The sequence below is a fragment of the Chiroxiphia lanceolata genome, chromosome 3 (genome assembly GCF_009829145.1).
Source record: "Chiroxiphia lanceolata isolate bChiLan1 chromosome 3, bChiLan1.pri, whole genome shotgun sequence".
NCBI classification, from domain to species: domain Eukaryota; kingdom Metazoa; phylum Chordata; class Aves; order Passeriformes; family Pipridae; genus Chiroxiphia; species Chiroxiphia lanceolata.
In genome coordinates this window covers 12719780-12732810 of record NC_045639.1, presented here as the reverse complement: position 1 = coordinate 12732810, position 13031 = coordinate 12719780, and the positions used below count along the sequence as shown (strand labels likewise).

Here is a 13031-nt window from a genome sequence, read left to right as displayed (position 1 = left end):
AATATGCTGACATTTTCCTCCCTGCGGGCATTCTTTCCCCAGGTTTTCCTGTTCACCTGCTCCTGCTGACTCAGTATTTGTGCTGAGTTGGGATGACTCAGGCTCACAGGATGCAGGGAGAGCCCTGCACTGATGATATGAAATGACCAGGGATCCTCTCCAATAGAACATCTATATGACCTTATACTAGAAAGGGGTTTAATGCAAACAGAAAAGGTTACTGACTCCTCAATTTCACAAAAGTTCCATTTCTCATTTACCTGCATGAAAAGCCCTTGGAGGTGTGAAATATAATTTTAAACACAGCCAAAGACTCAAGAATTTATCATTAACTACCTAAGCAACTCAGTGTCAAAGCACAAAATCACCTCCATCCAATATTAGCTGAAAGCAACCACTTTTATAACACTTTGCTCTATGCTGTTTCTATTTCATCTTCAAAGCTCAGCTCGTCCTTTCGCCGTTCTACCTTACACATCTGGAACAATCCTTTTCTTTAACGCTGAGGTTTGGTTTCATTTGTCACACACCACCTCAGGGGAGTCAGCACTTACCTCCCCCGAGGCAGAAACATGCTGACAGCTAAATCACTCATGTGAGGCAAAATGGTCCTTAACCACGCGGTGGCCATGGCGGGTACGAGGGACAGCCTGGACTGTGGATGCAGATCGTCTTTGTCCAGCCCTTCCTGAAAAGCAGCACCAGGCATAAGATAAAGGAAGAGCTGTATTTCTTCTAGCTCTCCACAGAGGGGAGGAAGAGCTTTGTCTGGCAGAAAGACAAAGTAACCTGCAACGTGGAAAACTGCTGTAATTTACCTTGCTCTCCCAATTTCTGTCTGAAGTAGGTAAAGGTGTGTAATGTTGGATCAGCAGCATTTGTCACAAAAGCACAATCTGCAACAGAGCTGAGTACCTTAGCTCAGTTTACTGGTGAGCAATCTGTTCTTGTACAGGAGATCTTGCTGCCATATTTCTTCAGAATATTCTGCTTTGTTTCTGCTACTTCACAATCCAAGCTCCCGTAAGCATTAAAAAAAAAAAAAAAAAGTGATCAAACACATTTATCTGAGCAAGGGATCTATCTGAGAGACCTGTGAGTGTTTATATAGAAAATTGAAGCCATATCTTTTGCAAATAAATATGACAGCTGCAAGGAAGGCAGGCACTTCCTCAGTTTGTTACATCAGCTTCACTGCTCTCTCCATGAGCCCTTGCAGAGCTGGTTCAAACATGTTTGTTGTACTGTAAATGCCATAAGCTCACCCCATCTGTAACAGAGCACATGAACTCTCCATAAATATGCAGCACTACAGCAGATCAAGCTGCATTTCCAGGGGAAATTATAACAAATGCTATATGTTCAAAATTATTGTCTGCACAGGAAAAATAATATACACAAGTGATTTGCAAAGAAGATAAAGAGTGTCCAGCTGATAGTTCAGTAAAGCTCTTTCTCACTTCTGCACGGAGACAGAGGGCTCAAAAGAACCACAGTATGAAATTAAGAGCTGACAGGTGCAAATCTCAGCACAATTCCCTTTACAGGGAATCACACATATGGCTATTTTTAGTAAATGAAATATTGTGGCTTTGCATCCCCTACTTGAAAAGAAACCCCAAATTGCAGCATTTCCAAATTTAGTGTTATATTAAGGAATTAATCAAAGAGGGTATAGCCCATGTCACCTTAGAATCTAAATGCTGTGGTTTGACTGCCTTAAATGAACCATCGTGATCTGACCTCAAGGCACATTTTATTTATTCAATGATTGTGGAACTGCGCAGCAGGATTAGTGTATTAGCAAGAAGGTCTACCTGCGTAAATGCTAATACTGAAAAGCTTATTCGGTCGACATATTATCATATCTAGAGAGATCACACTCAGTGGGTGCACTCAAGAGACCAAACTGATTTCTCCAGAATGTTTTCTAGACAGCTTGGACCGGCACAAAACACAGGTCAGGGCTTATCTACGTATTATCTCTGACCTTTCATTGAATGCATCCAACCTCACCTCTACCCTACAGTAGTTCCTCATCAGTGATAAGTGCAGGTGATATTGACACAGCAGGGAAGGTCCAAGCACAAGAAAGAGGTCTTGGAGGACGTAGCTGCACTGTGAGAAGATTTTCCTAGTTTTAGGAAGACACAGAGAGATGAGAACTGCTGGCTACAGCTCACTCAAAAAACATTCCCTTCAAAACCACTGAGGAGTTTACCAGGGCACAGGTGAGTGCTGCAATCTTCCTGCTCCGAGGGGGGGGAATTAGCTTAATATACCTTGCTGACACCACACAACAGGCTGGGAAATGTCAGGTGCCAGAGGAACAAAAAGTAGATTTGAAGGACTGAAAAAGCAAAAAACCCTAACATTTCCCCCCCCACCACCCCAAAAAAAAAAAAAAAGCACAAACCAGAAAAAGCAGTTTTGTAGTTTATAAAGACATTAAATATTCCAACCCCACCCCTCAAATGCAGGTGTAGAGAACAGAGGAACAGACACAAATGTATCTCTTTCCTGGAAGTAAGTTACTGCTGTGGCTTAGGAGAAATAGGACCTCCTCCTAAGTCTATGATACGTAATCTATTTAGAATTTTGTAAAAGTCAGCACATTTACTCTTCGTCCACGACTCCTTCTTCCTGCAAGTATTTTCCTCCCTACAGAATATCAAACAATTAATATCAAGTAACCATGTAGGAGCCTGGGGGCTGGAACCCACAGAAAATCCCCAGGGGGATTGGAAGCACATGGGTTTCGACAGCCAGTGCACATCCCACAGCATCAGGCACCTCCATGGGGATGGGCTGAGGTCAAGCCAGGTGATCAGTCTGCAGGTCAGGATCCAGGGCATCCACAGCTGGATATGTCTGTAGCAGAGCTGGAGACCAGCAGCCCTAAGCATAATTCAGGAAGAAGCTAAACCTCAGGACTGAGCTAGAATAGGGCCCATGGACAGCCCCAGGTGAGGCTGGTCAGGGCTGTTAAGGTGGGCAGCAACAAAACGAACCTTGCAGAAATACTTACCAAAGGCAATCCCTCCCCTTGATCTACACTAATAAGGAGCATCTGGTAGGATCGGATAAGTAAATGCAGTAACACATGTGAAGTTATTGGATCCATAAAAAGAAAGGTCTTGCCTAAATTTAAAGTTCCTTCTTCATAAGCGTTCTACTCTCGCCATGTTTCACTTTCACATGGTAGAGCAGTTGCTCAGCCTACACATACACAATCCATAATATGATGCTTTTTTTAGTTGTCCCTCATGTTTTCCCCTTTTCCCCAACAGTGGTCTGGAATAAACTCACAGCCTGAGCTGTGTCCATAGAAAGATGATCATTCAGGCAGAAATAATAAGGGGAAAAAACCTCGTTATAGATCTGACCTCTCATGTACTTGGGAAACTAATTGCAATCAATGTCTTCAGCTACACACAATTTACTACAACATGATACGTCTGGCCCATGAGGCAAGTAAAGCTGATCCCTGGCAATGGCCATCACTCTTCACACACCACTTCAAGTGACACTATCAGGTTCCCCACGTGTGAGGCCCCTGTGATTTTGTAGTGAATAACATTTAAACTTACAGAAGCGGGAATTGCTGCAAGCACAACTTCCAGGAAGCCACAAAGTGTAGTAGTTTCCACAGAATGTAACAAAATACGAGAATTCTCTGAGAGTCAGGAAATAAGGAGAAATGCACACGGAGACACTTTTTTTTTTTTTTTTTTTTGTGTGGAGATGCAGAGTTCTGAGAGGCAGAGATCATGTCCTGCCCCTATCTTTGCAGAAACCTGTCTGGCTGAACACATTATGAAGCCTATGTTTAGCTGGATACCTAAGTAAGGCAAACACAGTAGGATTTTTTTTTTTTCAGAGGCTTTCAGCAGAATGTATTATTTTACTTAGTGTTCATAAGAAAATTAATTCACTAAGTAACTTACATGCACAAGGGAATGCAGCTGGGCAATACTATATCTTCCATTTGGCTTAGCAATGCATTTCACCACCATGTGTACATCCTAGCCTTAGAAAAGCAAATACATCAGGTACAGTGCAACATGTAGCTGTGAAATTCTCCTAACAAAATAATTAACTCTGGCACGGGACTTGGGCCACGGATATATTTTTTGCTTGGACATTATGGCAGCCATAAGGATGCTGTAGTTTTAACAGCAAACAAGAACAAAGGCAAAAATGGGAAAGATGCACACACGTGCTCCTGGGTTAAAAGAAATCTCTAACTGTTGGATGGGAATGAGACAGACAGAGAGTTGAATTATTGCACAACTTTCAGTTGCAGAGATCTTTGTCCTTGAACAAATGGTACCAGCTATAGGTAAAGACTAGCATTAAAGATATGAGATTCTCATCTGATACTGTAATTACAGTGGGATTTTTTTTCCCCCTCCTCATTTGAATAAGAAGATTGCAAATTAAGTGATTAAAAAAATCCCAGCAGAAGCCCTGACCTGCTGATGTTGAGGCAGCAAGACACTGACCCTCAGTCCGGGGCATGGTGACTCTGACAGTCAAGAAAGTGACCCTTAGTCCAGGCATGGTGACTCAACAAAACCCTTTTGCCGCACAGGGAGAGAGAAGAGCCATAGAACTACAGAACCACGTCTTTGCTCTCCGCCCTCCCCTCTCTCTCGGGCAGCTCCGGCTCCCGCGTATCGCTGCGCAGATGCTTCAGCAGGGCTCTGTCAGCCCAGAGGGCTCGATCAGCCCTCGGAACGCGTTTCCCTGGTTGATTTCGGGAGGGGGTTCATCCGGATGAGGGGATCTGCGGGATGATTTGGGGGCTCCCTTCGGCCGGAGGAGCGCTCGGGGCTCTCCCCGCCCGCGCCGCTGTCCGCGCCCGTGGTGCTGAACGGGCCCCTCGCGTTTCCTCCGCGACCAACCGCGGGATTAAGGCTGCAGTAATCGGGGCCGGATTAACTCCCTGGAAACCGCCTGCAATCCGAGCAGCTGTAAATGTCCCCCAAACCGGGATATGGGACGGGGCGGGGAGGGGTGGGGTGGGGGGGTGGTGAGGGCATCCACCGCCCAGATGCTGCGCCGCGATTAGTGGGAGAGAAAAAAAAAAAAAAATAAATCTAGTATCTCATCCGCTGCTTTTGGGAAGGGCTGGGCTGGCTGGGATCCGGCAGCCCCTCCTCTTCCTCCTCCCTCCTCCTCTTCCTCTCCTTCGCTCCCGTCCAAGCCGCCTTTTCCGCGGAGGGGGCGAGACGCGCGCAGAGCCCGCAGCCCCCCCTCCGGCCGCAAGCGATGGGCGACATCCCCGGCCTCGTGAAAATCAGCGTCTCCCTCAAAATCCAGCCCAACGACGGGGCCGTGTACTTCAAGGTGGACGGGCAGCGCTTCGGCCAGAACCGCACCATCAAGCTGCTGACCGGGGCCAAGTACAAGATCGAGGTGTCCCTCCGGCCCGGCACCGTCCAGGCCACGTAAGTGCGGCCGCCCTGCCCGGGGCGGCTCCCCCGACCCTGCCCTGCCCTGTCCTGCCCTCCCTCTCCTCCCCTTTATTTTTAGAGGTTTAATGTTTTTTCCTGGCAGGCTGACAGCGCGGGATTGCCGTGATTTCTGCCTCCCCGCCCTTTTTGCCTTGGTGGCCCCGTTTCTGTGTTCCCGGCCAGCTGTTCCCGATGTTTGCATGGCTGGCTCGGGAAGGAGGGAGGGAGGGAGGGAGGCTGCGTTTTGGAGTCGCTTCCTTCCCCCTCTCTCCCCACCTTCTCCCGGAGATTTTTTCGAGTCCAGTTCCTTTTCTCCCTCCTTCCCCGCGGTTTTTCCTGGAGGAAGAAGTCCCTGCAGCATGCCCAAGCCTCGCTGCAGCGTGGCAAAGCAGGGACTGGGACCAGATGGGGAACCAGCTCTGGGTGGAGGGGCAGCCCTGCGGAAGAGATTCGACTGACCTCTCCCCAGCTACTGGAAATCAGATCCCTCCTGCCTTTCCTTGCTACTCCTTCCCTGTGTGCCTACAGAGCCCAGACATTTTTCAAGAGCCCCAGTGAGTCAGCAGCACATGCAGGTCTGCTAAAAATCCCTGAAGCATCCCCCAGCACAGAGGCTGCCAGGCTGCAAGCCCACGTGCTGGCTCCAAGCTGCCAGGGAAGGGGACATACAGGGCTGAAAGGCTGGATCCTGTCTCTTTGCAGGACGATGGGCATCGGGGGTGTCAATGTCCCCCTGGAGGAGACATCGCGGGATGCACAAGTGGCCTCTTACACAGGAATCTACGACACAGAAGGGGTGCCCCACACCAAGAGTGGGGAGAGACAGCCCATCCAGGTCAACATGGAGGTATGTACACCTCCCAGCCTGGCATGGGAGGGCAATGGAGGGCAGCAGGGGGTTGACTCCCAGAGAGAGTGTGGAGGTGAAATATTCCAGGGCAAAGTCTGATCGCAGCTGCAGCCTCCTCTTGCTTTGTGTCAGTCAGGCTGCTGACCAGAATGTAGTCCTGCTTCCTTCTCTCCCCAGAGAGCAGGAAGGGCCAGGGAGGAGCAGGGGATTTTCTAGAGACCTGCAAAGCCCTTTGGGGTCCTGCGGCAGAAAGAATTATGAGCTGAACCTCTCACCTCTTCTGAAGGACTTAACCAACTCCCACCAAGTTCCCTGGCTAGAAATCCAATTCCTTGGCATACAGGGACCCCTCTTCCTGCCAGCACTACCATTTATTTTGATGCAGAGCATGCCCCAAGCACAAGGGGTGACTATTCTCCCCTTCCACCTGTCATCTGCAGGATGCCTTAGGACCTGCCAGAGACTGAAAATGTGTGAGAACAAGCCCCCACAAGGGAGAAGACAAAGGCCGTCTTCTCCCTTTTCCCATGTGCTTCCATTATCTGCATCCACAAACCTAAGTTCTTATTCAAGTGGCTCCTCACCCCAATCTTAAAGAGAGGCTCCATGGCCCCAAAGTGAGATGACAAAGGCTCCAGCCCATAAGGCAGCAGAGCTGACAGAGGACAGGAAGAGCAGCAGGCAGATTTCCACAGTACTCTTTGTGTGGTATGCTCAGCATGCAGAGGGAGATTTGTTTTGGTTTGGTGGTTTGTTTTTTTCCCTCTCCTGATTACAGTTTTGAGGGATTTCTACTGTTTATTTCATGTCTTCTGTACCAAAAAGGGTAATCAGGGCAGTAAACCATCTTCACCTGAAGCTCTCTTAAGGGTCTGTTCCCACTTACATAAGTTTAGGACCTTGCCAAGACCACCACTTTTCTGGAACCATAACTTAGCATAGAAATCCCCTTCTGAATAAGAACTGTAACATCTCTGTTTGGTGTTTCTAATAATTACAGTGTGCCTAGCTAAATTTTGGAGACCCACATCACATTAACAGTTACTACTTCATAGTCTTAGGTTAAAAGACTACCTTAAAGTATCTGTACACATTAATCACTTTTCTACACAGCCACTTCTTTTTAACACCCAAGAAAACCAAACACGTGGTATTACTTCACAACAAGTTTAAAAGGGCTGCTGGATGTCATTGTTGAGCATTGCAGTTATATTTCCTAGTGTCTTTATATCAGGAGGTGGAAGGGCAACATTCCCAAAAAACCATCTGCTTTGACTAAGGTATCCCTATTTTGATAGTCACCTTTATCCTTAAGTGCAGCACTGATGTGAACTCTGAAAATCTGGAAGTTTAACTTTTCTTATGGAGAAAACTGAGTCCAATCACAACTGAAACGTAAGGAGGGTCTGATTTTCAGATACAAGCTCTCAGATGGTTTGTTGAAGAATAACAATGAGTAGCCACAATATTTGCCCAAAGAGTTGTTTTTACAGATCAAATCCTGGGATATTGACCATGAAGTTAATAGGATTTTCAAGCATTAAGCAGGTTCTCAATCCCTTGTAGGATCTGATCTTGATAGATAGGTTCCTCAGTACAGACTTAGATGTCCACAATTGATACTTCTAAGTATTAAATAAAGGCAACTCAACAGGGATTTACATGTTTAACTCATCATTTAGCTGCTTAGCCAAGCAGAGCCGTAACAGATTTAGGGAACCAACCTCAGATACCCCAGTCTGAAAACTGCTTTGAATGCTTACTTCCTGAATCTTCAAAACTGGGCTTGTTGTAAACAGCTTTAAATATTCCTGTTTCCTTCAACTATGAGGAACTTCTGCCTTTACTTCCTTTTCTAGAGCAGACAGGATCCTGATGCATCATAGGGAGGTAAGGACATTATTTAAGGCAAAAAAACTGAATTCACATTAGAAATAGATTATGAAGTCTGTCCTGTAGTCAAAATATGGTCTGATATTGGCAATCTAGTGTCTGAATGATTGAAGGTCCATAGAGATCCATAAGAATATATTTCCCTTTCGCTTTAAAACTTTAAACAAATAATTCTTTCTGTTCCTGCTTTAACTAGCTAGTAGATATCTGATCTGTGACAGCCAGAGTTTATACATTGAAAACAACAATCCTGATTCGGAATTGTTTCTGTTACCTGAGTGCTCAAGTATGCACATTATCCAGTAACTGCTAAACTCTCTGGCAGATGGTGTAAACTAAATCAGAAACCTCTCTTTGGGCCTCATTTTAGTCTTAATCAGACTGAGATTGAATAAAGAAACCAGACCTCTATCCCCCTATTTAGCCATCAAATCATCCCAGCAGGCAAATGCCAAGGGAGTGATTAAATAACTATTCAAACCTATAGCACTGGATGACAGAGAAGAGCAGACAGGGAGCTACACTTCTAGGTCTGACCTGTGAAGAGTGAGGCCATCCCTCCTCCCTGGGGAAGGATATACAGGCCCAGTGGAGTAGCCAGGATTCAGCTGCAGGACCACAGGAATTCAGAGGAGCTCTGATGATGAAGAACGTTCATCATACTACAGAGCTTCTGTATCTGCTAAATACTGGGCTGGTAGGAGGCACATGGTAGAAGAAAAGCTTTGGAATTAATTCTTTCCTTCTCCTGGAAATCCACAGCAGTCAAACTACTCATGGTAGCTCAACAAATTGGGTCATTGAAGGAAGATGGAATTTGTTTTCTTCCTCTGTCTTGTTGAAATTCAGATCCTCCATACATTAATGAAATTAATACTGCTCTTGTGTTGTATCACCTTCTACAAATGTTATTAGAAATGCCTTTTTTTCTTCAGTTTCCACACTGAGTGTGTGCATAGTAATAGCCAATGTGCTTAACCTTTACTATCTTGCATTATGAGTGCATCGGGACTATCAAAGATGATCAATGAAAAAAAGTCCTTACTTAGGGTTTTAGTTGATGGGAGAGATAAAATAGGTTGTACATCTGATTCTCTCTTTGTCAGAGGAAGTGGCAGAAATATTTCAGTTACTCTTTAAGGTAATTTTTGGAACTAGTGCCAAATAAAACCTTTCACTTACACCACACAGCAATTCCTGCTGTTGTCAAGGCTAAATTTATCTTACCACAGTAGGCTGAGGGAAGATTTAAAGCAATGTCCATTACACAGCAGCAGCAGCTTACAAACTACATCTTGAATTAGAGAAAGGAAACAAACCAAATTTGTCCTTTTGAGAGAACTGGATACAGCAGGTTTTTCTTGGAACTCAGGAAGAGTCCCTGTGTGAAAGGGCTTTCATATTGACTTTGCAAGTGTGATTGTAGCAGGCAGATGATAAAAGGTCAGCTCTCAGGCACATGATGGGAATGGAAAACAGTCAAGTGAAGAAGCTGTCATTAAAGTGAGTGATGGAAATATTTAAAGGGAAAAAATGTAAAGAACAGTGCTGTTCAGTAGCAGTGAATTCACCATCTACTATAATCTAACAACAGAACACTATCCACAAGCCATCCCACTGGGACCAAGAGCAATACACACATACAGGCTTCCCACCCCCACTTCAGATTCTCTGCAGCGTCTCGAGGCATAGGAACTCAAATTTTCCATCACCATTAAAACTGAAATCATAATCTATCCTTCAAGGCCTCACTGAGGTTTTTGTGATGTTGTACAGGTGTCTAGCAGTGGTTTAAAGAAAAAAGCACCCTTTATTTTACAGAACTTGCTGTAGGCATAGTCTCATTCACTTCGAAGCTGCAAGAACAGTCAGACAACTTGCAGTCATCTCACTACTTCTTCACTGTATTAGACACTCACATGCTAAGCACACTAGTTATCTCCTTCCTATCTTCTCTTACTCAGCTGCACTATCACAGTCCAACCAGCAGTTATAGAAATGCACAAAGAGCTTCTCTTACCTAAGTGTCACATAAAACATGGAATAGACTCATAGGGAAGGAGTAAGTGGTGCAATCGCAGCACATTTCAGTCAAGGCACTGCAAACACAAGGCTCCAAAGTACAAAGGTATCAAAGGTTTCAGAAGGAGCGAAAGAAGGAATCTTCCCAGTCCTAACTGCAGCCTCTAGGTATGGTATAAAGGTAAAGTGGTGGGTGGTCTGTGTCACTGCAGATCACTGGTACATGATCTACAGAATATACAAGCCACTTTGAGGTCATTGGGCCAATTACTGCTGTGCCATTTTAAGAAAGGTTATAGCGCTGTTTTCTGCTGTTAGTAACATTTATCTATATGAGAACTGGAATATTTTTACTCCCTTGCCTTGCACAGATGTAAGTGCAAGAGGACAGTACATGCAGAATCTGATCCTTCATGTTTTATGTATACCTAAGCATAAAAGACTTTCTGATTTCTAAAGCAGGCTTTACAGATCTTTGATTTATTGATTTGAGGAACAATAACCCCTATATCAGCTGTTTTATATTCTGTTTCACAAGTGTTGTTTCTCCTTAAGAGAGAGAAACCAAGAAAAGAATCATCTCACTAACACTAATATTCCCTCTTCCTTGCAGTTCAATGACATTGGTGTTTTTGAAACAGTCTGGCAAGTCAAATTCTACAACTACCACAAACGGGATCATTGCCAGTGGGGGAACAGCTTTGGCAGCATTGAGTATGAATGCAAACCAAACGAAACACGCAGCCTCATGTGGATCAACAAAGAGACCTTCCACTGAAGAGATGGGAAACCAATACTGCTGGACAATCTCCCTAAAGAAAAATCTACCTTTTTAAACCAGCAAGAAGCCTTAACAAAGGCATACTGAAAGGTTGCTTTGTCCATAAGGTTCCAACAACTACATTGTATATACAGGTGGTGCCACTAAAATATTTGCCTATTACTGTGTTTTAAGTTTACCATGGCATCTGCAACATTCTTTATCTGTCACCCTGAGAATACTGAAAAGTTTATGGTAAAGAATATCTGATATCTGGGTAGAAAGTCATACCACCATAATACTGTTGTAAGTATTTGGATTATTCCCCATAGATGTAACAACTTTTGTGAAGTGTTTTGCTTTATTGCTTAGGATTTGGATCAACATCACATTGGTGATTTCTGTATTTACATTTGTGTTTGCTCCTAAATCGGTGTGTTCCTTCAAGAATTTTGTTGTACATGTCATCCCAGTGGACAGCAAAAAATTCAAAATATGGATACTTGTAGGTTTAGCTAAATGGCAGCTAATGCACTGTTGGTATTGTGCTTTCACACCAAGGAATTTGGAAACTCATTCTCCCTTTTGTTAAGTGCTGTAAGATATTCTGTGAAGTTTGCTAATTTACCAAATCTCTCAAAATAGATTCTTTGTTGTTAAGTTTCCCAGCCTCTGAAATAGCTTTAGGAAATGGTTTAAAGATGTGATGAAGGAAAAGCAATAAATCAATTGTGGTATCAAAGACATCTAACAACATGGCTAAGATCTATCTTAAGATCATATAATATTCTTGAGAGATACAGAAGCCATACCTAGTTTAGTTCTTTAAGTTCTGATGGTAAACTCAGTTTTCGTTTTAATGACACATTGCTCAAATCAGTAAAATCCTACAAATTCACATTTTCAAGCCTGACCACACCAAAATTGACAAGATTTCTGACCAACAAACACCCAGCAGTGTGAAGGGTGCAGATCCCAGTGCACAATTTACACATGCACTGCACTCTTTCAAATAAAGATAAGCATGTAAGCGTTTGCATGGTTATAACTAAAGGTGCTACATAAACACTAGATCAGTGTTTAACACAAACAGGCAACACAAAACAAATGTATGTTTTCTTTCAGTAAAGAAAGTAAAGTAAGAAAACAACTACACTTGTCCCTCCCCCAGCTTGGGTTGAAGTAAGCTGTCCGCCAGTTCTTGCATATCTGTTTTTCCCTTTGTGAATAATTTGTAAATTGTGTATGTAAATGGTAACCATGACTTTTGATCTTTGTAATAAAGGACTTAAACAATTTCTTCTCTACTATGACCACCTAAATGAGATGAAAATACTGTATTAAAAAAGTCAGTGGCTTTAGAGAGTCAAACAGCAGCGATTACGTAGCCAGTGCTTTCTAAGAATCCAGTTCAAAGTACCTCCGGTTGTTCACCCAAAGCTCCTATTTCTAATTAATGCAATAACACTCAATAGAGTTTATTAACATGCAGCTCGTTGTACTAACATAGTGTGGAAAGCAGAGATTTAGGGCAAAAGCAAAAAAGCAAAGAAATATTTTATTCCATTGAATCGAAAAGCTTGACTGGTGGCAGGTTTCTACAAAGGAGCCTGACAGTAGTGCTGATGGAATACCCCACTGGAATGGTGAGCTATCCAGCTGCATCTCCACTCCAAGGCAACATTACATAGGCAAATTTTATTGAAATTAAATTCTAGAAATAATCTTCTGCATTAACTTCTTTCCTAGACTCTTCTTAGGAAGAATTCTTCAAAATGAAAAAACTGAAAAAATTGAAATGAAATCTGCACTTCAGACAGAAGTGCTATTGCCAGCACTTTAGCAGAAGTTTCCAGATAAAGTGCTTTAATGATTCCAGACTTCCAGTTGTCAATCAGTTCTATCTCTGCACTGCTAGAAAAGTGATTTTACTCTGCAACAATTGGCATATTTTGGTTTATTTTGTTTGTCCATATGAATGGAAAAGCACATTGGCAAGAAATACATATCATACATAGCTAGCAGACAAACTTCTGTCCCAGTAAAA

At 43.7% G+C, this 13031-nt stretch overlaps 1 protein-coding gene across 1 annotated transcript; it reads left to right on the top strand.

Moving 5' to 3' along the window:
• Positions 1-5169: 5169 nt before the first annotated feature.
• Positions 5170-12282, top strand: CNRIP1 (cannabinoid receptor interacting protein 1). The gene is made up of 3 exons (XM_032684421.1): positions 5170-5453; positions 6162-6306; positions 10838-12282. Exons 1-3 carry the CDS (start codon positions 5275-5277, stop codon positions 11000-11002), a joined length of 489 nt encoding a protein of 162 aa, XP_032540312.1. The 5' UTR covers positions 5170-5274; the 3' UTR covers positions 11003-12282.
• Positions 12283-13031: the final 749 nt, after the last annotated feature.

What these genes read in the sequence shown, in the direction of transcription:
- CNRIP1 (XM_032684421.1), top strand. Translation starts at nt 5,275, where the DNA reads ATGGGCGACATCCCCGGCCTCGTGAAAATCAGCGTCTCCCTCAAAATC. An exon ending in CCCGGCACCGTCCAGGCCAC is followed by an intron (nt 5,454 to 6,161) that starts GTAAGTGCGGCC and finishes GTCTCTTTGCAG; the next exon opens with GACGATGGGCATCGGGGGTG. An exon ending in CCATCCAGGTCAACATGGAG is followed by an intron (nt 6,307 to 10,837) that starts GTATGTACACCT and finishes TCTTCCTTGCAG; the next exon opens with TTCAATGACATTGGTGTTTT.